General features: G+C 40.8%; 2 protein-coding genes across 4 annotated transcripts in view; one reads left to right on the forward strand and one right to left on the reverse strand.

Moving 5' to 3' along the window:
- The window catches only part of C8H10orf71 (chromosome 8 C10orf71 homolog), a 73807-nt gene that overhangs the window by 1362 nt on the left and 47086 nt on the right, over window positions 1-25359 (forward strand). The gene's annotated exons all lie outside the window — the stretch shown is intronic.
- On the reverse strand, window positions 7870-22941 carry TMEM273 (transmembrane protein 273). Of its 2 annotated transcripts, XM_014875428.2 has the most exons (6): window positions 22715-22941; window positions 18334-18384; window positions 17494-17604; window positions 16941-16965; window positions 10823-10849; window positions 7870-10033 (listed from the first exon to the last, which is right to left on the reverse strand). In XM_014875428.2, exons 1-6 carry the CDS (start codon window positions 22764-22766, stop codon window positions 10030-10032), a joined length of 270 nt encoding a protein of 89 aa, XP_014730914.2. In that variant the 5' UTR covers window positions 22767-22941; the 3' UTR covers window positions 7870-10029. The 2 variants fall into 2 exon arrangements, with proteins under 2 accessions (XP_014730914.2, XP_014730915.2); XM_014875429.2 differs by lacking the exons at window positions 7870-10033; window positions 10823-10849 and adding an exon at window positions 16180-16264 and having other exon boundaries at window positions 22715-22940.

Genomic DNA, 25359 nt, shown 5'->3' on the forward strand with positions numbered 1-25359 from the left:
TACACACATCTGTTTTACAATGAAATGTGAGTAATATGTCGCTAATTATTAGCATCTGTAGGTCTTTCTAGCAATGATATTTTCATTTTTAAATGCTGCACAGTCTCTGGATTAATAAGATTAAAAGCAGATTTGAAGTTTAAATTTAAAAGTTATAATGCTCTGAGTTGAATTTGATTTTGCTCATATAAGTATTTGTCTTCAGGGATATCCTGGCTTTCCATGAACTGTCTGGTTTGCCCCTTTCAACAACCAGAAAGAATCTTCAACTGGACTGATATTTCTTCCCTGCCTTCCCAGACAAATGTGTCTAAGCTTGCCCCCTCTTTACAAGGGTAGCTTTCCTGGGAGCCTGTGTGTTAGAGCAGTTGTGTCCTTTCAGCACTGCTCAGCCCTCTTTGAAAGCATCCCAATTTCCCAAAAGTGTCACTACAGCCTTTTTTAGTTGTTTTGGTTGCTTCTTCTGTGATGAGTGTACTGTCTTGACCAGACTTAGAATGTTAAGATCTGCCATAAGATTTTCCTTCTTCACTAAATCTTAGAAGACACAATATTATTGAGCAGCCCACAGCTGCAGCCAAATCATGTTTTATAGCCATGCTGTCCAGACATCTTCAGAAGCAGCAGTGTTGGTGTTGTCATCATTGAACTTGCCAGGCCTTCCTTGCCATCTCATCCAGAATTTTGGCTCTATTATATTTTTAAGCTCTGGGCATGGTTTTGGCTTGTGTGCCGAGTCACGTACTGTTGTTTTGCACTCTGAATGCCATGAGCAGGTCCTGTCTTTATTTCTTTACTTATGGTGTATTTGCCTGCTGTCATGGCCATAGTATCAGAGCAGACTGTGCTCTGTAAGCTTCAGTTAAGTCTGGGTGACTTCCTTTGCTTGTCAGATTCCAGATGTTTTGCCAGAGTTTATTTCTGGGTCTTTCATGATCCTCTCTCTGGCTTCTCTGTGTATGTGTGTCTTCACACCAGTGATGAACTCTGCTCTTATCAGGGTTAGTCAACTACCATGCTCCCCCAACCCCCTTCCTCCCCACTCTAGAAAAAAAAGTTCATGTATCAAGTCTTAGATCTGTTACAAGCTCCTTTAATACTTTCCATTCCCCCTGCATTAAAACAACCTTGCTCCATTTTTGCACAGAATGCAGTCCTCCTTAACGTTCTGCCATCCATTTTCATTGTGAGCCTCTTGGCTGTCTTAATTGAAAACTAATAAAAACTTCAAGCGACTGAGAACAAACTTTTATCATAAATAAATTGACTTTCTGCCCAGTATCCTTCTGATAGCATTCAATGTAGCTGTAGAAACTGTGCAGATCTTCTCTGAGGGTTTTTTTTTCACTAGTAGAGAGTTTACCCCCTCCATTCCTTCATGCAGAATAGTTTGATTCTCCCCATACCGTACTTTATCCTGAGCTAACGCCAAGTCTGTGAGCCTGACAGGCTGTAAATGTGATCTCTAAATGTGTCAGTATTGTTCTGCATGGAGCACCATCCAACTGAGCTTTTCCTTCTACACGTCTCATACCAGCAGCTTTTAAAGGCACAGCTGCACACATGCTGTGAACACATTTTCCCCAGGACATTTACCTTCCCACCCCTCACTTTTATGCCCCGCAATGGCATTGTGGAGGAAGAAAATTAAAAGAGCTTAATGCACCCTGCAGCCCAGGGCTGTGAATTCATCTCAGCTGCTTGCAGAGTGTTAATGGACACCATGCAGGCCAAAAAGGCACAGAGGGAATCTGTCCCAATAGTTTTTAAAGCTTCACCTCTGTTTGTAATGTCACCTTTGAGAGCTAATGAAACAATTCTCAGATGTGGGTCTGGTCTCTGTTAATGCTTATGATTGTGAGCATACAAATAGTATTGCATACTCCAATGGGAAGTTTACTTGGGCAAAATTCCCACTGAGGTCAGCTGGGCTTCAATCCTTGCCTAAGAAATCCCTTAACAGTAATAAGCATTGAGTTTGGAACTGTAGTTAAATATAGGAATATTTTAAATTTAAAAATACATGGGCTGAAGTCTCCTCCTGTCTGTACTGCTCTTTCCTGCAGTAATTCCATCAAGTTACTCCCAGTCTTTGCTGGTGTACAGCTGAGTGCAGAATCATGTCTCCTCCTATTACCACATGAAATAACTCACAAAAGAGCCTCAGCTTTATAGAATTTATTTCAAATATGAATTTAGGGTTTTAAACTAGTGAACAGTATGACATCTGATGAGTCCTGCAGTATCTTAACCCTAAAATAAAATTGAGGAAAATTCTTATTTTTCACTAAATGAAAGTGTGATGGCAGAATGGTTACAGCATATGGCATTTTGACTGAAGTATAAGCTCTCTTGTCCTGACAGGAATGAGTGTTTTCAGGAGAGGTAGAGAATCAGATTGTGCTGCTTTGAGGTTTTTCTTGGTCAGCTTGGCTGTAAATGGGTACCAGTCATTCCAGCTGAGAATCAGAAAGGCTGTGATAAAAAGGTCTGTGATCACCACCTTAGCGTTTTCACCAGTGTGGTTTACAGAGCTGGCATGTGCCAGTCTGATGGGCTGAACTGCCTCGGTGTCATTGTGGCCACTTCCCTACCACTTCTGCTGAGACATGTGTATTTCCTGTGTAAGCAGATTTGTCTTGTGAAAGAAAGAAACAGAGCTAATGAAGTCAACTTCCCAACAGATTTGGTTATGTGCTTGGTTGATGTTTGCTAAATAAGGCCATGGATATTAGTAGGCATCAGGTAACCAGCAAAGAGAGATCTAGAGAAGGTCCCAGTCTGGGAAAAAGCTTGAAATGGGGTTTTGTGTCCTCTTTTTCTAGCTCCTTGTCTTCATGAAGCATGCTGGAATGTAAATGTCTTGGAGGCTTCTGCTCTTTTATCAAGTTCTGATAGAAATTGGCAAATCTGTTCAAATAGTGGGAGGAGGCTGCCTGAGCTTCAAAATTCTCTGGAAAAAAAAAAGATTCTCCAAATCATAGTATCTTTTGGTGGATCCATGAGTCAAACATGAGCTCTGAAAGGATGTGCCATGGTCAGGTTTCTGCTCAGTATTCTGGGAAATACCCTGAGCTCAGTTGTTCCAGTGAGCAGTAAGATCTGTGTATGGCTGGGCTGCAGCCAGCAGTGTGTGGGGATCAGCCTGCTTTAACTCTTCACTTCCAACTCAGGCAAGTCTGGCTGACCCTGCTGTGGTAAAGCAATTAACATTGCTTTAAAATTTGCTTCTCCATTAATGCTTTTAAACGTACATACAACTCAATTGCTTTGATTTTCTCTTTTTTCCCCCCAACACAAAAGACGCTGATTTTTTACTCTCAGCACGTAGTTGCATCGACTTCTTTAATGCCATTACATTAGTATCAATTGGCAATGTCCAAAAGGACTAAAAGGCCTGTTTCCAAAATGAAATACAAGAAATTCTCATCAGACAGGCCACAGTTGGGTACTACTCTTAGATACTGGGATTTTACCAACAAATTGCAAGATGGGAAACAGGAACTTCGAGAACTGGGAAGAGGGCTAAGTCCAAGTTAAATCTGTAGAGTTCTGTAGTGTGTAGAAATTCTGCAAGTAAATATGTGAATATTTGTCTTTTACACTTCATTCTTGGAGTTCTTGCCCAAGTCAGAGAAAGCCTCTTGTTCTCCAGAGTCCTTAAGCATGTGCTTAACTAAAAGAAGGGATTTTAAGGAGAATTTCTGTGGAGCTCTATGTATTTCCTATCAGCTGCTTCCATGTGGGAATCAAGCCATTTATGTATACAGTTCCTGACTCTGGGGCAATTAAAATCTCAGCCATAATGTTATATTAACTCAAAATTCAGTGTGCCTAATGACATATTAAATCTTCCTAAATTATAGCTAAATTACAAAAAGGACTAATTTACCAAAACCAGTTACTAAATGTTTAGAAAAGGAAGCTAATTGAATTATCCCTTGTTTGTCAGAGATAGATAATCTCCTTGTGAGAAATCTCATTTTTTCTGAAGCATGATTAATTGGCCTGACGAGTCAGAGATTATGACAAATTATGCAGGAAAAGAGAATAGATAATAGTAGGAAGGCTTGGGAGCAGAGAACTACAGCTCTTACTTGGTTTGGGGCTAGGTACCACTTCTGGATTCCCCCTGATCCTGGTATGGTCTCTTTGCTGCAGCAGATGAGCCTTGCTGCTCTCACAGCTGCCTTTCACTGCTTTCCCTGACATGCTCAAAGCCTCAGCATGATTCTGATCAATAACATCACCTCCCCAACAAGGATGCCTGAAAAATCACGTGCCTTTAGGTCAATGAATGGTTTCTACTGAATAACCAACAACATGAGATGTACTTTTAATTTTCCTTTAGTCATGGTAGGAAGGCATTTATGACTCACACAGAAGGTCCAGTCACAGCTTCATCATCTTGTTTGAAAAGCCTGGCAGGTGTTGGATCTGAATCAAAAATTTATTGGTTGTGTTAATGCTACATCACATGGGTTTGTTGCACCATCTTGTATGTGTAGATCATGCGGTAATAGGAACTAGATTTGAGTTATTGTCTCATTAACATTATTTGGAAATTGTTATGAATTAAATCTGCATTATCATGTGCTCAAAAGCAAGGTATATTTAAAATTATAGTGGGTATTGCTAGACCACATGACTTGAAGACTTAGTGTCTCGAGTATCAGATAGTGCAAAACTCCCAAATTAAATAATGACTGTTAGCACCACTCTGCTTTTTCTGTTGTTCTGACTGCTAAAAAAGTGATATGACACAGTATAAGTTCACATATTCTGCCTTTTCCTCAGCAATCACTTTTTACCCCTTCCCAATATCAGTTAGTCCTCTTTCATATTTAGTTCTCCTTTATATCATCAATTTGCTTATAAGAAAAAGCAATTTCCCAGGCATCCCCAGCCAAGTCCCTGTGAACCACAGTCCCATACCTCACACATCCAGTCATCTCCTCACACCAGGAACCTTGGGGTACCTGAGAGCCATTCCAGCTCTACTTTGGGCACTGCATCCCTTTGGCAGGAAGGAGCACACTTCTTCTGAGTAGATATTTTGTGTTTTGCATGCATGTCAAGGGAGCCTCTCCTTTGAAGGGGTCTCTTCAGGAGCCCCTGGGCACTCAGCACAGCTTTCTGTTTCTTCCCTGGTGTCACTCTAATGAGTTTAAAAATGAAGCAGCTTAAAACATAGAGGGGTTGTTCCCAAAACAGGTGAATAGTCAGTGGTTTCTATTCATTGGAGCATTTCAGTCAATTTTAATCACAACAGAATATGTTTTCATCTGGTCCCAGCCCTCCGAGTCCTCCCTCGGTACTGTGGAGTAATTGAAGAATATGATTAAAGGTAATTATTTTAATTGCCCATTGACTGAGGAAGATTTCTGATAGTGCTGGATAGCATCTGATCTGTAAAGGAAAGGTCTTATGGATTGTCTGCATCAGGACAGATCCCCATCAGCAGTGGTGTGAGGGGTGAAAGCAGCCTGTGGATTCTGGCATGGAGAGAGGGAGTGTGGAGCAGGAAATACGAGACATACTTTTTGTCTGAATGCAGAAGACAGAATGTATGCACTGTGCCACTTTGCCTATTTGGGCTTCTTATTAGCTCCCACAGTGTTCCAGCCCAGTGTAATGTCACTGACTTTGCTGAGGCTCCCTTTGGTGCAGCTGTCAGTGAAAGCACAAGGTTTGTCCAGGAATTAAAGCCAAAAATACAAGAATTGAAACCATATATATTCAATAAGGTGAAATACTTAACACCTAACCATTCCAAAAGCAGCATTTTTGTTGGAGGCAGTAGTAGAGAAGAATGATGGTCTACTAGGTAGCTCACCCACGTTGAGCTTGGAAAACTCTCTATTCTTTGCTCTGCTGATCCTGCACTGGCCTTTGCTGCAGCACTTAGGCTGCTCCATGTCTCATTTCCCCTCTTGATTCAGAGTGAACATGTCTCCTTAGGACTAAGTGAATTGCTTTCATGTGTTAGCATGAAAATTTGTACAAATTCACTGATGTAGTGATAGGGAGGGCAAAGGTCGTTGTGATTTTTTATGTGTAACTCTATAGTATCTGTGGAATTAACTGCTTCTGAAAATGGAAGAAAAATACACCAGAAAACAATAAATTCAACACTTTTGGCTTAGTGACACTGAGCAGAAGTTTGCTGTAAGGAAGTATGGTCTTTTAGGAGAGCACTGGCACATGCTTGCAGTGCTCTTAGGCTTCATTTAGATGTTTGCTGTGGTGACGGGACTATTGGAGAAAATGGACATCTGTCAGACCTAGGCTGGCTATTGTAATAGTCCTTGTGTTTAATGAGAGCAATTTTCAGAAGTTTGAAGCCTCTATAGGTCCTTTTTGTATAATATAAACATCCTTTCTTTATCAGGTCTGCTAGTTAGGTACTTTCTTTGCTTGTGATTTCCCATATTTGCTTGGTGAGTCAGAGAATTTTAATAATTTTTTTTATTTAAGTGCAGTTGTGAGAAACAGAAAAAATATTCCTGACAAAAAATGATCTGAGTTTTCATTTACAGGCATAAGAGAAGCCAATAAAAATTAATATTGCAAATGTTTTGACTATTGACATCTGCCATCCTTTCTGTTTGGGAGGAGCTGAATCAGACTCTCCTCTTACTCCTCTCTCTTACTATCAAAGTGGATTTATATCACAGGTCTGATTTCCAGAAGTCCACCCATAGGCACTTTTTTATTACCCATGCTGCTGTACTGAGTCCACTGGGTTTTTGCCTGATTTACTATCCTGTGAACAAGGGCCACACTAAGCTGTGTGACTCCTGCAGTTAGTTTTGATCTGCACTGATGCAGCTGACAGAAGGAATTGACTTGAATGATCTCACTGTTGCTGTGGCACTTGCATTGTAATTAAAGCCAATGCTGTGTCGTTATCTCTTTAGAAATGCATGCTGTGCCTGCACCTCTTAGCTCACTTTTTGTGCCTACAACTGTCTGCTCTTATGAATAACTCTTTTCACAGGCATCATTTTGTTTCTGGGCATCTGCTATGAAGATCCAGCATGACATTGCTGGGGCATGTGTCCAAAGCCTGACTCCGAAGAGCTTCCCACTGTTCCTCATTCAGGGGAATGCCCATGAGCTCAGGGAGAGCACGGGGTGCTTGGTAAGGACAGGCACAGTCTGTGCTGGGCAGCAAACAGGAGAGTGCAGGTAGATTCCTGCTGTGCTGCATGTGGACTGCCTGGGCTGAATCATTGAGCCAAAATTCATGGAGCTAACAGTGTCTTTTGTTCAGTCTTTTGACTGAATGCCTCTCAGATGTTCCTCTTTCATCTAGTTTTCCTTCACTGATAATTTCCAAGCATTGCTATGCAGCTTGGCCTGAATTTAGGAGCTGCTGATGCTCAAAGGGGTGCTGGCAAAGCTGGTTGTAGGAACGGGCAAAGCAGCAATTCCCTGAGGTGGCAAGAGGCTGCAGCCCCTTGTAAGTGTGTCCAAACCTCTCGGTGGCAGCAGCAGCAGCAGCAGCAGCTCAGAGGGTCTCTTGTGCCCAGCTGTCTTGTCTCAGTATTGCTCATCCTCCTCCCATTCCCAGGGAGCCAAAGCACACGCCGAAAGGTTTTAAGAAATCATAATCTATTCACCACCTCAGCACATTTGCCTGATCAAGATTACCAGCCTTAATTCTCCAGGCCTTTCTCCTCTACTGCTTGTAACTTAGCATTTCTTGTTTATTTTCATCTTTATTTCCCATAGTGTACTGGAATGATGTGTGCTGAAACATTTGTTCACACAAATAAGGGAAGGTGATAGCTTTCCTCCCTGACCACATGCTCTCTCTTCTGTTCCAAGTCTTAATTAAAAATGATACTACAGGAAGCAAATCAATTAACAGATACCTTACAAGATGCTTTATTCACTTACTCGTGTACACACAATTACTTACAAGTATCACATTACTGCTTTAGTTTATCTGTTAGTAAATGCTGCTAATGATCTGCAGTGTTACTGACATGGGTAACAGACACCTAGGAAACCAGGGAAAGTATTCCAATATACCATTCTTCTGTCAAAATAAATTTTACACTTTGTTGTTCAAAATGTGTGGAAAAATTACTATCCAGTTTCCTTTGCACATTTGACAAATGACCTGCTTTGTGAAAGTCAAAAAACGCCCATATTGAAATCCCTTTAGTTACAGTTACAAGTAGTACAGTAGCTTATTCTTTATAAAACCAAAATTTTTATATATCTGCTCTTATGCTCTAACAGCATATTTCCTCTAAGTTTCTGACCCAGCACATCAGCTCTGCCTGATCTGAAAGTTGTTTATAGGAGGATAGGAGGCCCTAGTCTCCATGATTTTTCTGAGTGATATTTCTTAATAACACTCAGAATTTCTAGCTTGGACTTCAGTCTTACAATTGCTTTTTTTTTTTAAGTTGGATTAAATATCTTATATTAGTGGAGAGCTGGAAAGAACTTACTTTATTATGATCTGCCACACTGAGAAAACAAACAGGTATAAAAGTGAGTTTTAAGAATGTATGTAAGGTGAGAGATTTAAAAATCCCATATGTCTATAGATATTGGCTTGAGCTAAAAGGTTATGAACATCCTATTTATTTACAGGTTGTGGTCTTTGGATCTGGATAATAGTAAATTACAAGAAATAGTGTAACATCCTGTTTGGAATCATCCTATAATGCTACAACATAAAGCTCTGCCTGTGAAATATTGGGATATTACTTAATTAAGTTGGGTATGCCATCTACCTGAGGCCCCCAAGCCTTGAAGTTCTGCTGGGTTTCCTGAGAGAAGCTGTAGGAATGGCAGAGGATGCTGGCCAAGAGTTCCCAAAGCTCCCACAGCTGACATTGGCTGCCCTGTCTTCACAAAGTGAAAGAAAAGCCTGGTTTGAAATAAAAAATTTTCATGTCTTCTTACACCTTATGATGACAATATGTTATATACGGAATTCTTGAAAGAAGAGGATTAAACAGAATAGAATCTACAGCATTGTTTTCTGAACTGAGACCAAAGCCACCGACTCAAAGCTTTGGTAAAAGTTGGAAAGTGTTTACAGAATAACTAGGATTTAAACTATTTTAAATTATTGAAACAACTCTAAATGTTCTGAAACAAAACTAATTTTTCTTCTCATCACTCCCACTATAAGAAGCTTGTAATTGGAGCCAGGCAAAGCAATTTTGATGTAATCAAGTCCACCAGAACATATAAAGCTAGAACAAGGGTGAAGGTGCTGGGAAACTGAAATTATTCACAAATTCTGATTGAACTTAGTGCGTTGTTTTATACTGAAAAAGTAGGAATAGGGAAATTCTGGAAATAACAGATTAGCTTGTTTGTACAGTATTGACATGAAGTGTCAACAGAACATAAAAGCATTATTTCAAAAAGGAATTTTTAAATTTTAAACAGCCATCATTAATTTTAAATGATTGAAATCATCACTACTACATATAAAAGACATCAGTTCTAGCTCTAAAACAAGGTAAAACTTAAAATTAAGGAAATGTTTTCTCACTAAGACAAAACATGTATTTCTTGAAGTAAATGAGAAGCATGTTTTGTTTCAACCTCAAATGAATGATTTTCCATGTTGTTGAAATCATTATTTGCTTATTGTGAAATATGGGTGTGACTATGAATTCTGCTGCTGAATTATATTGCCACCTTTCTGATTGCCTGGTATTTAACTGTCTTTAGAAATCAATCTTATCACAGAATAAAGAGGATCTATTAGTGAATGGAGCTCATCTGTTTTATTCTCCTCATACATTTCTTTCATATAGAGGCTGAGGGGGATTGCAGGCCTTTTGGGTGCAGGTGATTGAAGTTAGCTGCATTATAAGCTCTTCCTGTAAACAATCAGTCAGCCTTTCAACTAAAGAACAAAGGAAAGTATTGCTATTGGTAAGATTCCTGACAGTGCACAAGAGACTTCTATTGATCCTCAGACCAGGTAACTGTTGATTGCACAAGGGTTATTGATCTCTTGTACTTTGGTTTCTTACTGCATTGCTGTCATCTGTGAAAAGAAAGAAAAATCACAGTTTAACAATAACTCTCTGGCTTTGGTTTTACCTGGATTATCCCACGTAAAACATCATTGTAAAGGATGAGCTGTGAGATACTCAGATAAAAATCACAGGAATTCAAGAAAATTACTAATGGGGATGCTGGACTTACATTCATGAAGTTTCTTTCACTTAACTTTTCTTTTCCTAGATGTTTCTTTGTACCTTTGGAGGCATCTGTCTTCTAAGTGAATTTACAGAACAAATGCATGCTTGTGGCTGTTGGGGTGACTTCCAGATGCCCTTGTCACTGCCAGGTAATAATCCACTAGCAGCAAGCCATGCATTTTTGGGTAGCATCCCAGTGCTCCCTGTATTGCAGACACTGGATTATTGTCATTTGGGCTGCCTCCCAGTATTGCCTTGCCACAGAGTGGGGAGCAGCTGAGCAGCTCCTGGATCCCTTTTGTGGATGCATCTTCCCAGGGATTTACTATTCCAGTGCCTGCTGCTGTGGGGCAGCTGCATGGGGCAGCCAGCCTTGCAAAGTGCCCTGGCCTGACACTGGGTATCCAGGTAAAGCACTGGGCAGCTGTGGGACAGCACAGATAAATCACCTGCCTCAGCCTGTGCAGAGTGCCCAGCAGATCCAGGCTGTCAGTAGGAGCTCAGGGTAACCCCACGACCTTTACTGCTGTTTGATCTTTCCCTAGGTGAATGTGCCTCTACAACTTTGGGTCTGCCCAGTACTGTCACTCCAGCTCCCTGTGCCACCAACACCCCCTTCCCCCAGAACATACCTGCTTTGGCTGGATCCCGTGGTTGACCTGCAAAGTGTAGAGAGTGAGCTATTAATTGTGACTTTCAGAGCCATAATCAAAGGTGAGAATTCAAATGAGTAACACATTAGAGTTGCAGAAGTGAAGAAACTTTTTTATCTTTTCTTCACTGCTCTAAATCTTTTATTCAATTTTGCTCCATCTAGTGTCAGTGCTTGGGAACACGATCTTGTCCTGCAGCTCTCAACTTGTTTATATTAAATTTCACGACTCCACAGGGAAATGAATTTCATCATGGTCCTATTTCTACAATACTAGTTAAGCATTTTCTGGTGTCTTTGCTAAAGAAAGATGTCACAGGAGATTTGGTGGGCAGGGACAATCCTTCATATAATCTGCCTCAGTCTTTTTCCTTCTGTGAGAGAAATTTTGTCACTTGATGCTCTGTCAAAATTTTCACGTGAAATTCACTGCCCTGCTAGTGTTAGTGTGAACTTGTGTGCAGAAATCAAATGTGATACACAAAAACCTGTGAGTTGGAATACGCAGGAGCTCTAATTTGATGCTGTTCTTGTCTGGCTAACACCTGTGGCACTCTTGAGTCTCCTGCGTCAAGAGGCCTTGGTTTGTGTTGGTTTTAAGCTGTCCTTTAGCTATCATAGCAGCTTTCATTCCTGGCTAATCCCATGTTGTCACTCCTCTGACAAGCCCTAGGCAACACAAAGCTACTCAGTTTGTTTGGCAGAGTAGTGCTGCCAGGGAGCAGGAGGCTCTATGCTCGGTGGCATCTAATATTTGGGTTACCCTGGGTGCCTGTTGACAGGGGTGAAGAGGGTACTCTTCCAGAAACATTTCTCCTTTTTTTTTTTTTTTTTTTTTGTATCCAGACTTGCAGCAGCTCTAGGGAAGGGTAGAATTACTTGTTTAGTGCTGGAATAATTTGCACCAGTAAGTTTGCCAGCAGCTACCACGGTGGCTGTGGAAGGAATTGCCTCTGACAGGTGTCTGAATATTACCAGGAAAGCATTCTCCTGACTCAGCAGGTTTGGCACCAACTCTTACAATCAAATTATTTAGAGCTATTCAAGACTAGCCTCAAACAGTTGTGCAGAAGGGTAGGAAGGAGTAAGGATTCTTCCCTGTTTGGCAGCTGTGAAAAGGTCAACGACAAAGGCAGTCCCCAGATCCAAGGGGAGAACAGGTGCCCTGGGCCAGGTGCCCTCCCAGGGAATGTGGAGGGTGGCCAGAGAGGAGCAAAAAATAGCCAGAAGTGTGGCTCTGCCCATCAGGCTGGTAGCTGGCATCAGTGAGGTATGCTGTATCCTGGAAACGGGTGTAATGAATTAATCTCACCCTAGCAGTTTGTGCCATATGTATGTGTGTAGTGTATATATATATATATATATATGTATGTATGTATGTATACATAACTGTCTTTCAGGGCCTGTGTGTGTCTGTATTCCCTCAATCCAGGAATGGTGCTAAGGGAGCTGAGAGCCTACAGAGTGTCTTATTCCTGCTTTTTAAAGCCTCCTGTCCCCGGCACAGTGCAAAGCTTAATGTCCTTGATTTTGAAGTGTGTGATAAAAAGATTAATTTCATTTTATGGAAAGGGTAACCTGAGCCAGTGACTTGTCCAAGGTTGTTCAGAAGAACAAGTTTAGCCAGACAGGGCAGTGACAGAAGTAGGAAGGAAAACCAGTTTATTACTCTAGTTGTTGGTGACTATTGCCTCAACACAAAATGGGTATTGGCATTTTGTTTATGTAAATGTACATGTACAAGGAGTTGAGACAGCCATTTCTGATGTGATTATTTGCCCATTTTTAAACATTAGCACACACATGGAGTTGTTTAGATCATCTCTACTTGTACTTAAATTTATTTGCAATAGCATACATTATTATGGCATTTGTGAAGCTTTAAATAATTTCCATTAAACTCAGTTCCCAGGATGCATGCTGAGCAAAGCTAAAGCAGTGAGTACAGCCTTCAGCCTATCGACCACCCACTAATCCCTGCAGTGCTGAGTGAGGAATTGGGCCTGTTCTGGTGTATCAACAGGGCCAGACCCATCTTGTGCAGGTGGCATCTGCTCAGTGAATGCAAATGCACTGCTGCCTAAGAGGACTGGAGCCCTCCGAATTTGTCTTCCACTCTCATTCTCGTGACAGTTCTTCACTACTGGTTTTAAGCCAAAGTGGCAACGTGAAGAGAGGCTCTATAGTAAAAACAGACCTCACAGGAATAATTTGTGACTGATTTTGCAAGGCTTATTTGGATCATTCAAAAGGTTAAGTGTCGTTGCTTGCTCTGTTTTTCCTTACATGTAAACCACTAACAACTTCTGAAGACTTTGTTGATGTGATGATTGAATGGTATGTAGAATATCCTATATCAGAATGACAGACCTTGTGAAGGTCTGCTTGGGAAACAGAGTGGCAAGTGAAAGAACAGCTTAGGGCATCACTGAGGGATAATAAGAGAATCCATCCACACAGAGGTGTCAGCGTCTGCTGAATCTGCATGACTGGTCTGCTACAGATCCAAGAAGATGAAACTGACTGCATAGTTTAAAAGGAATATTCCTGGGAGAGGAAAAGAAAAAAAAGGCTTGTTTAAGGAAAGTAAAGATAGATGCAGACAACTTGCTGGTGGGCTGAACTTACAGTGTTACCTATGAATAGCTGGCACAGTATTGAGGGGCTGCAGTGCATTTCAGTGCCCAGCATCCGGGGAAACCATAATTGACCCTTTTCTCTTGTGCACCACTCTTCCAGTGACACTCTTAGACAAGGACAAGGTCTTTTTTCTTTTCAATTTGTATTTACGGATTTTGGGTTGTAAATTTTGGGACCATTTTCCAAAAGACTCCCACATGTGGCTTTCTCAAGTACCCACTCTAGTATCAAAACTAGATCTCCAGTAAGTTTATTTGTGAGCTCAGACTGCAGTGACTAGACAGACAGTGTCTCTCATTTGCAGGTGATGGGACTCATGTCTATGTTTTTGGCTTCCTATTTGTTAAATGATGCATTCTGCAATTCACAGTGCTCTAGACCAAGCTGGACTATTTGGATCAGAAAGAACTCATCTCCAAAACAAGTTGTTTGTCTTTCTATCTTACTTTAAACCTGTTTGAAGGATATGATATTTTTAGATCAGAACCTGTTCACTGTCCCTGCCTGTCAGGCTACAGACCTGAACATGACAAAATGCTAGGAAAAAGACTCTTGGTTCGGGTATTTAGGCTGCCACAGTTCTGATAGTTGGAAGAAACTGCAGCTCAGCATTGAAACCTGAACACGATTGCCCAAACCTTGTCTTTTCCATTATTTTCCATCTGTGATGTTGATATTTTCAAAGTGGATGACTTCACCTCCTATGCAATGTGTGTCACTGTTTTTAGAGATTTTCAGAACCTATTAGAGAATTTTAAGGTACAGTTACATTCCAAGACCTCCTCCATTCACCTAAAGAATGCTATAATTCTTAAAAATATCCTGTGTTTCTCAAGCACAGTCTAGCAAAGGAGAGAGTAGTTGGCCCCTTAGAAGTCAGGAGGGAAAATATAAGAGAATATTTTGATGAGGCTTTGGGTAGGAAAAGAAAATCACCGATACACTTGGCAAGCACCTCCCAAGCTCCTCCTCTCTTCCATAAAACATCAGAAGAACCTGTGTATTGCAATTAAAACCTGATTTTCTACTGAGTGATTTAGGTGGAGTCCTGTAGAGCCCAGTGAGTGACATGGGGGATTTTGTGTGTGCTGTTGCCCAGGATGTGTTGACAACAGATTCATTTGCAGCAGGTTTAAAATATGTACCTTTTTCTTTTTAGTAAACATTTTCTGTCTCTCCACCCTTCTCCTTGTCTCTGTATGTCTCTTTCTTTTCCTCCTGTCAAGATAAATCTGGCTGACATGCACTGTAGTTAACTCAAAATATTGCCAGCATTAAATGTGCCCAGACATTTTTATGAATACATTAAACTTGCATGAAATTTTTAGGCATTATAATTTACCAAGCTTACACCAAGATGGCATTTGATACTGACATGAGCTATTAATTAAAAAAGAGGACGTTAAATAATTGTCAGTTGACATATAAATTGCTGTTTTGTTGGCTGACAGAACCTTGCCTCAAGCCTTTTTCTTCTCAAGTGTTAGTAAATATCCCATTGAGTTTAAGAGCAACCCATTGTGAATTGATTGTTTAAATCTTAATGTTATGTACCTGACTAAATAAAGTGTAAATTCTGTTCATTATTGCACAATGAGCTATCAGTGTCATGTGGATCTCGAAATACTTGTGTTTTTAAGTATTTTGGAAATTATCAAGGGGGAGGCATCCAAATACTTCCTGGTTTTAGTGAAAATCTGTTCTTGGAAGGGGTCAGGTAGGTTCAGTACCAGCTAATTGGGGTTCTGCCACAGAGGATGATTATCTGCATCAAGACCTCCAGCTGGTACAAGGCTGAGCAGCTCCATTGGCTATGAAAGTACAGTGCTGGGTGATGCCCACTCCGAGTATTTCCCAGCTAGGGAAATATTGAGTGGCTGGTGGCATTTGTAGGAATAATGACATAAAATTTAAAACAAAATTTGGCTGAAGGTGAATTTGGTTGAATGTTCTCAGTTGAAGTATTTTTTTATTCCTGAATCCTATAGGGATTGTGTCTCTTAACACTGAAGGTTTCAGGTTGCCTTTCCTTGAGATATTCAGGATGGCTATATGGTTGGTTGGAATAAATCAGGTAACTTCAGATAATAGACTTCACTTTATCAGAGGGTTTTCTAGGACTAGACACAGGTCTAAAAATTCCATGAATCAGAATTCCCTAGGGAACTGAAGCAAGCGGGTAAAATCAACTTAGATGTAATTATCATATGTCTCTCTGGTGACCTGAATAAATCCTACTAAGGATTAGTTTATTAGGGGCATTTCTAAATATTTCTATGGCTCTGGTAGTATTTTTACTGCCAGAGTTTTCCTCAAAACCAGTAGAAGTCTATACTGTTTCCACAGATTATTACCAGCATTATAGCATCCTTTAGTGACCTACCAGAGAGTAATACATAGATGCCCTGAAGTGAATGAGAAGAAAGATTTGCTAGTAAATTTCTGACTACCACAACAGAATTGAAAAGTGCACTGATTACGAAGTGATGGTGGATTTCCAGGTTTTCTCCTACTTAGCCATAAAAGTATGATCTTTAACATAAATAGTTTTGCCTCAAAATATTGTGGAATTAGTTTCTCTCATTGGTCAGTGTCAGCGGGTCTAAGGCAAAATGTTTTGTGTATTGTGTCACACTCGCAGCCTTAAGACCAGAATTTTGTCATTAAACTGGAAATTTCACTCTACCTTTTAGCAAACAGAAAAGGAAACATCAAAGATGGCAATGTAAGGTCACCATTAAAGACGTGAAATTTTGCTGCCACCACAAGTCAGTCACTTCCCCTAGAAAGATCAGAGGATGATGTGATAAATGTTCAGACTGTCTCTGAAGGAAAATACGACACATAATAAACAGCAAAGAGAGCTAGAGAAGTCCAGTGTGGAACAGTTCATAGATCATCCTGTCTGCATTTCACCCAGGCAGTAAATCTACCACTGCCTTCTGTGTTTCTTCTTGTCTTTGTCCCTCTCATCTCTTTTTTCTCTTTTCTCTTGACTCCAGTCTCTGGCTTTTCTGTTCTGGCTTAGCTCTTTCTCATGACTTTCCTGTTCACTGTTCTGTCAATACTGTCCTGAAAGCATCATAAAGTTTACCAGGTATTCTATGTTTGTTCTTCTGATCTTATCATAGTCCTAATCCATTTAGATGAAGCCTTTTACCCAGCGTTTGCTGTTATTACATATAGTACAAACAAACAGACAAAAGAAGCTTCATCACAACTGTGTGAGGGATTTTAATTTTAAAAAGAATCTCCGTCTGCTGGGTTTTCTTGTGTATTTCTGAAATGTTAAAATGCTGTTAGAAGAAAATTCCTTTTTCCACACAGATTCACTAGATATCCCAGTGCTCTAGAGGTTTGCCATGTGTGTTATGTGCAATCATTCAAACGTGGGGAAGCATCACGCAAAACGAGAGAAATTAAAAGCTGTGCATAACAGAAAACACAATGACTCTTACCTTCTATCCATTTTGCCATCTGACTCTAAAGTGAGAAGAGGAAAATGTGGTTAGTTGAGAAACAAGGAACAGAGTGGTAATAGGCCTCCACAGAATTTGTGGGGAGGCAACCAGGAGTACATAGTTACAGCTGGTAAAGATCCAGCCATCCTTTCTGAGGTAAAATTCTTTGATATTAGTTGTGTCATGCAACTTTGCTAAAACTGTTCTTGATTCTTCCAGCTGGAATATCTCATGATAATTTTATCAGAGCTGTATCTTAGCTAATACTTTGTCTGGTTTGAGTTTGGTTGTAGCATATCCCCAGGGTATCATGAGAAACAACTTCGAGGCTAAAAGTAGACTTGGTTATAGTGAAATGTGAGTCTGCAGTTCATAGCAGTTCAGTAATTCAGACACTTTAAAAATAGTAAAAATAGTAAAAATAGCTCTTCACAGGAAAACCAGAGCTGTTGTACATACACAATTGCTAACACTGAAGCTCAGATCTGCTGTATCAGAAGATGAGGAGAGCTAGATCTATGGAAAAGGGATCAGGAGTATTTTTTCTTACCTCCAAAGACACTGTCAATCATTTGGGCTTTGATCATGCAGATTATTACTGCTACAAAACCGATTGCTAGAACTGCTCCCAGAGTAACTCCTATAATAACATATGTGTAATCTGCAAATATTGAAAACCACTCAGTGAGTATATACCATTAAATAATAAATACATTCTTTGAGTTTCAGCTGTAACAAAGTTTAAATGCATCCCTTAAAAAGTAATGCTGAGCCAGAGTAGGCAGCTGAGAAGAGTCTGAGTCTGTTCTTTCAAACCCTTGCATATCAAGAAGCCATGTGAGCACAAGGGGCTCGAGGGTGTTTTATCATAATAACCAACTTCAGCTTTTGATGTGTGCAGGTCTCAGCTGAGCTTTAGAGCCAGGGCTTTAGTTTTACCCCAAAAGCAAAATCCCCCATCCGCGCTCCTTTGCCAATCTGCATCTTTTCAAATTGTTATTGTTGCTTCCAGATATGCACGCACACATATCGACCTCCCAGTCCCTCCCCTCCTGCCTTGCCCAGCTGTTCTGCATCTGTAAGTCTTTGCTGAGAGGAAGGAAATTTTTAAAGTGTAAATTCTGTGTTGTGATTTGGCATCACTGAGTCAGTGGTTGAGATCCTGAGCACAGGAGCATGCCTGTGTTCAGGATCTGAGTCCCATGCTCTGTCCTCATACACGTAATTTAAAGTGTCAGTCACATGACAGGACTGCAGCACAAGGCAACTACAAGCTTACAATGCTTATCTTCTACACATAAAAAGTATACAAGGTCTTCTAAGGACATTCAGTTTTGTAATTTGGCCTCTAACTTCCTCTGTGGAAGTGAAAATCCCACCATGAACTCACCTATTTCTTCCTCTGGGTTTTCAGAAGCATGTACCTTTGCTCTCCAAAGATCTGAAATGGAAATATTTTAGCCTGTTAGGACATTGAGCAGAATGCCATTTCTGGCTTTTTTTTTTTTTGAATAGTTAATTCTAATAAAGCTTAAGATAGAATTCAAGGCTTCCTGCAATAGTGAAATGTTATCAGTCAAGTTAATGAGGGCACCCTAGAAATGTGGCCACATTGTGCCAGCTTTCAACCAGAAGAGAAAATATAATTCCAAAATTTTATGTTACCTTAGCACGGTTTCTGTTCCATGGTTTTGTCACTGCAAGCCAGAGAGCTCTATATAATGGAAGTTGCTATAAATCAGGGAAAAGATTGCAGATGCACTAAAGCTAATAAAGCATGCTAATAAGTGAGGATATGGCATAGCCCAACACCCATTTCAAGAAAACATGAATCCCAATCCTGCCTGTAGTTCCAGTTTTCAGAATGTGATTTATTGCTGGCAGAGAAGAGTCTTTTCCTCTTGCAAGCAAATTTTGTGGGCTGGAAGCAAACCTTTCCAGAGAATTCTACACCAAGTTCCCTGTTCATGAAAAGGACACCTCCAGGCTCTCCCCTTCTCCATGACACCTCTGAGCCATGGTGCCTGATGCTCAGAGTGTGCAGGCCCTCAGAATGGAGTGGCTTTGAAGAAAACAATTCATTCCCACATACTTTAGGAAGAAAACAGAATCGACATTTTTAAAAAATGAGAAAAAAAGGAGGGGTCATGTTTAGTTTGAATATTGCTTGGTTATTTTAGGAAATTGTTAAAAACATACAGTTGAATGTTTTTTCAGTGCAAAGATATTTCCACCACAGCCTTTTCAAGTGGCTCCAGCTGATGGAACTGATGTGTAGCTGCTGAGGTGCTGGACCATGAGAAGGCTTTAAAGTGACTCCTGCATTCCAAACCTGTGCTGCTAACCTGCTGTCCCCTGCACATGCTTCAGGCAGGACATGAAGTCACTGCTCTTTGGCCAGGGTGACACCACATGTGGCACCTGGTGGGAGCACAGCTGCTTTGCACACATCATCATCTTTTCATTGGCATTTCCCACCACAGCAGGGAACTGGGAGGGAGTATTGTCTGGCTGAAACCCAAGCAGAATTTCAATGCCTTAAATGCACTCAGTTTTCCTACTGCTAAGGGGTCCAATATTGCAAGTCCCAGCTGCTCTCCTCCACCTTTTGCAGAGAAATAATTTTATTTTCTTGAGGTTTTGGGGTCTGTGCTTTCACTTGTCCAGTAAAATGAATGCTCAAAACATGACTGCTTTTAAACTTGAAGCATTGTCCTTACATTCAAAACAAGGCATCGTGGTATGTTTAGAGAAATAATCTTGTGTCTGCTTTTCAGACTGCTAAAACTCTTGAGCTGAGTGTGGGCCCTGGGGCTTCCAGAGTTATGTCAAAAAGATCTGATATATTGGGTGGCTTACAACAGATTTGTTTTTATTTCCTGGTCTTAATCACATTTCTATTCCCAAATTTTAATAAATTACAAATGAAGCTTCAAAAATCTGGAGAACAGCTAAAAAAAATCTTGAGTTTTAAAGCAAATATATTTTGGGAACTATAATTCAGAGCTGAAAGTCCATTTTTTTGGGCCAAACTTCGCTTCATAATGAAAATATCTGGAAACTTATTTTGTACAAGCAGAAGTGTTTTCTCTCCAAAACCTCCATAACACTCAAAAGAGGAGTTGTAAGGGGTAGAGGATCTGTACTTATACAGGCTGTACTAAATGACCAAAATCAAAGTTATAAAGATAAGAAAATTTAAAGAGAACAAAAAGCTCTAAGGCTACACAGTGGGCATAAAAAGCTTAGATTCTGTTTTTCCATATTAAAACCAAGTCTCTTTGCTCTCGCCTGTGATTTTATTTCATTATAAATTTAAAAAAACACCTTTCTTCCATCCCCTTAATTATTCTTTGTGCTCATATGAAGAATGTTTTAAATTCAAGCATAATAAAAATGATATTGTATTACTTTTATTATCCTAATGATCATAATACATAGACCTTAATGTATGCTTTCTAATGGAATTAAACCAGTGACAGATTATGTGTTTTATGGCAGAAATAATATTTTACATGGAATACTTTATGTAGGTCAGTTTAATATATTGAGATTAAATTATTAGTTTCTTTTTTTAAAGGGAGGGAAATTCCTGAAAACCCACAAGACTAAAGAGAATGTTTTTAATTCATACTTTCAATATGCTTTTAATTAAGGTTTAATATCATTTACTGGATGCTGCTTAAATACTGTTTGCTTTGAAGACAGTGTTAGGTGGATTCTATTTGTTTCAGTTTTTTTCTTGGGTGGAACTAGGTGGATTAACTAATTCAAATACACATATTTTGTTTGATCTTGAGCTTATCTGCAATTTAGATCTTTTGGGGACGTACAAAAACCTCCCATTAGGGAGGGTTAGAAATGATGCCTTAAACTCTGCAGTGCTGGATTTCTGACTCTGTAGAGTTTAGACTAACCCTCACATCTTGAATAAACCCTCTGGACTTGCAGAGTATTACTCCTGTGTGGAAGAGCCTAGCAGGTGAATTTGATACCCAGCTTGGGTGACTTGTGGATCATTTTCCAAGAGCCTGGCAGGCAGTGCCGGGGCTCTGTGCCCTCCGTGCCCGGCTGGGCAGGGAGTGATGGGGATGTGCCCATCACACACGCGGGGAGCTGCTCAGGTACCGAACTGTGCCTCCAGCGCTGGGAACACCTCGGTGAGTGTGCAGGTGTGACCGCAGGCTGCATGGGTCCTGCCTTACAGCTGGGGCATGGAGAAAGAGGAACGGAGAATCTGCGGGGGGAGCTGTGCTGGATGGAGCTGCGCTGCTGAACACAGCCCTGCCTCTGCCGCTGTGGTTAGGCACGGCAAGGTAGAGCTGCTGAGCCAGCGATGGAGCCCAGATAAGCACACGGGGCTGGGAGCAGCTAGTCTGTGATCTGGGTGTAACTCCGGGCAGGTTTAGCCCTGCCCAGACCTGCTGCGCACAGAGCCCAGCCTAGCAGAGAGCAGCTCGGTGTCACCGTGTGGTTTGTGCCTGTGCTCTCTGGGACACAGCTCTGCTCACGCCGTGCCGTGACCCACAGGTCAGCCCAGCCAGGAAAATGGTGCAGATGCAATTTGGGCAGAAAATCAGGGAGCAGGAAGAGCTCAATTTCCCCACCGGATTAGGTATTGTAACCCACTCCCAGCCAGAACCTTCAGTGATAAACAGCAACATGTGCCTCGTCTTTTTAAGTACACAGAACTTCCCTTAGTCCCTTTGCTTGTTACCTCCTGCTTCCATGTGACTTTTTTCCCCTTCCTCCAAAAATTCGTATTTCTCCTCATTGCAACAGATAATGGCCGGTCCTGTGGCATTGCAGCAGCCAGGAGCTCAGTGCCATTTATAATTGAGGCAGCAAATAGGAAAGAAAGCAAATATCTGTGGAGCCGAGGCAGGGTAGAGCACTGCTGCAGATGTGTGGACAGCTGTGCAGAAGGTGAGGCGGGAGCGGATATCCAGTGGATCCAAGCTGGAATAACTGCTCTGCACGGCTCAGGTGGGGCAGACTATCCCTGTGGGATTCCCCAAGTGGAGATGGCGATTTTCTGTGAATGTCTGCGTGAAGCAGGCTGGTATGGGAGGAGCTCGTTAGGTAAAAGCGGAGGCTTTTGCCGCCAGAGGGTGGTGCGTGCCCCCTTACAAACGCCGAGGGACAGCAATAGCCCATGGAAGTGCTGCCAGCTCCCCTCTCCCCGTTAGACCACGCTGTGCCCGTGTTCACATGACCCTGCTGAGCCCCACTAGCCATGAGCCCCACTTGTTCCCTGCACGGAGTGGAGATGAGTAAGAACGAAGTAAGAAGCAGGTTGTGAGAAAGCCCCGCTTTGGGCCAGCAGGGAGCATTAGAAGCAGCAGCACCGTGACAGTCCGGGAAGGGAGAGTGGCAGAGCCCGAAAGCGGCTTGCAGGCAGCATGCACGCAGGTTAATTTACCCTCAAACTCTACTGAAGTACTGCTTCCTGTACAGGGAGAAGGAAACGAAAGGCTAAACTAGTGCTAGACAAAGTGCTCAGCAGGTGCGCGTATCACCTGCAAAGCTGCAGGCGTTTAACTTCTCGGTGTCCTCTGGATTGTGCACAGCTGAGCCCTTTGCTCCCAGAATAGGAAATGTGAGCTAGAAAACTCAGTAAAATACCCCTCTGGCTCAACAAATGCTTTTTCCCCAAGAAACAAAGTTTTACACAAGATATGAACAATTAAGCTGGGGAATAAATAAGCCCACCAAGTTCAGGAATAAAAGCTCTCAAAAAGAATGGAGAACAAATAAGTTAGATCACTTACATAAGAGAAGAAATGCTGTTGGGGCTGATATCCAGTTTGTTAGTAAGGTCATTATGAAGTTGTGACAAGAGAGTGGTTTCACTCAAGTTTTCATGAATTTTGCTCTTCTGCAGTGTCTGAAAAAAAAGCTAAAGCACGTCACATGATTATTGAGAAACTAGTCACATCCTGAGTACTTACGTTTGCAAACACAAGTTCCCTTTTTTGGGTTTAAGTTCAATATATAAACAAACTTGAAAAGGTTTTGTGAAGGAGGTGGACAGCCAACAGTCACAGCCTACTTCAGCTGTTTTGTTCTCTAAGGGACCTTTAAACACCGACATTTTTACATGTCGAAAATGTCCTACCACAGTGAATTTGTTTCTGCTGAAATCTTCTAAATCCATGGATAAGCAAGTGGATTTTCTGTCTTAGAAGAAATTTCTAAGTCATTCTCTTTCAGTGTTGCTAACTTTTGTATGAACTCAACTTGAATGCTATCATAATGTTTTCAGCAGAGCACTTATTTGAATATTTCCCTTTCATAATCAGCTTTTTCAGGAATAGAGAAGCAGCTCACTGTGGCTGTTAAACCATTGCAAGACAGTTCCCAGATAATAACTTCTACCTGGAAAAATGTTCTGACATTCCTGGCCTATTTAGCTGTGTGAAGCATTGGTACAACTGAGTGTGGCAGATGTCGTAGAAAGTATTTGTTACTGCTTTGACCTGTAGTGTTGGTGCACACATGCATGTGTGTGTGTGTGTGGTTCATTTTGCTTTCTCTGCTCCTGGTTCTCTATGGGATCAGAGTTGGAAACACCAAAACCAAGAAAACAAAAATCTATGCACCAGTTGGATGGGAAATATCAGGATCCTTGTAAGAAACATCCAGTATTTTTGTACCTTATGTTTCATCTGCAAAGATTCCTGAAAACCTCTTGTAGAAGTAATAACAGGAATGTCAGCTCTCTTGTTTTTGGGTTTGAAGGTTGTAATTTTTTAATTTGAGGGTAGTTTTGTTTTATTTTGCTTTGGTTGGTTTTTGTTGCTTCTGCTGGCCCAAATCAACAGTCTTCAGGCAGTTTCAGTATTTCAGAGAAGGAACTAAACATCTGAATATTTGGGTGAAATCTCTAAAACTATTAGCTTTATTCCATTACTGCCTTCCCGCGAATGTTTCAAAGAGCTTGGCTAGGTGACTGCACACAGCTGATAGTGTAAGCTTTATTGTTCTTGTTCACAGCATACCTCCAGTGAGGAAAAGCACTGACCAGAATAAGAGACTTAATAGAATCCTGCTTTGTAATAGGTTTATTCTGATTCTTCACCAAACTGGGAAATGTGCTTTCAAGCACCATCATCATTATCAGCCTTCCCTCTATTCTTCACCATCCAGCCACTGGGCAGGATATATATGTTTAATTAATTCTGCTTTTACCTTCGACCTGTAAATAGTGGGAGTAATGTCAGATTTATATGTTATATGAATAACAAGGATTTCTCAGGAGACCCTATCTTGGTGAAAGAGGCTAACTGTAATTTTCAGCTGTGAGTAATTGTATATAATATAATCCTAAATGATTTTTCTTCTGTAATTTCATTAGAGTTTAGAAATTTAATTAGATTTTGAATCACTCTGAAATAAAGTAGCAAAACACCCAGAGACTAAGTGCAGTGGTTATTTTGTCCTCTGAGGCCAGAATTCTTGGTCTCAAATTGGCATGTGTTCATTAGGAGGAAGTTTGCAGAAGTTCTTGATATATTATTGTGTTTCAGAATGGACTCTGAATAGGTCTTTAGAGAGCATTAGAGGAGCACACAATTATTATACAGACTCTTTTTGAGGTTTAAGATCATCTGCCTTTCATATACTTAATAAAAATACGCCTCTAAAGTTGTTTAAGAAACTGTGGAGATAGGAAAGATGCCACTCCAGTGCCTCAGTGCTCTTCCTGGTTTATTATCAACTCCAGTACCTGTGTATGATGATACAGAGAGGAGTTGTTTGCTTTACTTTAATGATTAGGTAGGTTTATGGTTATTTTTATTGCTACACATATGAACTGTCATGGTGGCTGTAATTAGAGACACACTAAAATGCTGTTCCATCTGAGGTTCAAAAGAAATCTGTCCTGGCTAACTTTCATTCTTTGTGGAATTTATTCTATAGGCAAAAAATGGACTCAGATGGCAGTGAGCACCATGAAGCAAAGACCAGTGCAGCATTTGATGATAGCATGGGGTGCCAGGATAGCTGTTGGCTCAAAAAGGATATCCTCTAAAAAAAATGAAAAAAAAAAATGTTGTGAAATGAAGAATTTCAGCAGGACAAATCAGACAGACAAATATAAAAAAGCTTTTTCAATAATGGCAAGCCAACCCTATTTGAAAAGGAAGTAGTAAGTCCAATGCAATGGGATACATGTCAGTCCCAAAGAGAAAAATCAAAAAGAAACGCCCCAGGTGAGCAGAATTTTCTGTTACAAACTGACCTATGCAAACATTGCTGGCTGACTCATGTTAACATCCTCTTGACAGGATTCCAGCCTCCCCTGTGTTGGCCACTTCAACTAGACACAGAGTGACACAATTCCTCCGTCTGATGCAAGGAGTCATTTCCTTTGTTTCATTAACAGCTCTTGAGAGCTCATCATCACACAAAT

Source organism: Sturnus vulgaris, chromosome 8 (assembly GCF_052056855.1).
Source record: "Sturnus vulgaris isolate bStuVul1 chromosome 8, bStuVul1.hap1, whole genome shotgun sequence".
Lineage (NCBI taxonomy): Eukaryota > Metazoa > Chordata > Aves > Passeriformes > Sturnidae > Sturnus > Sturnus vulgaris.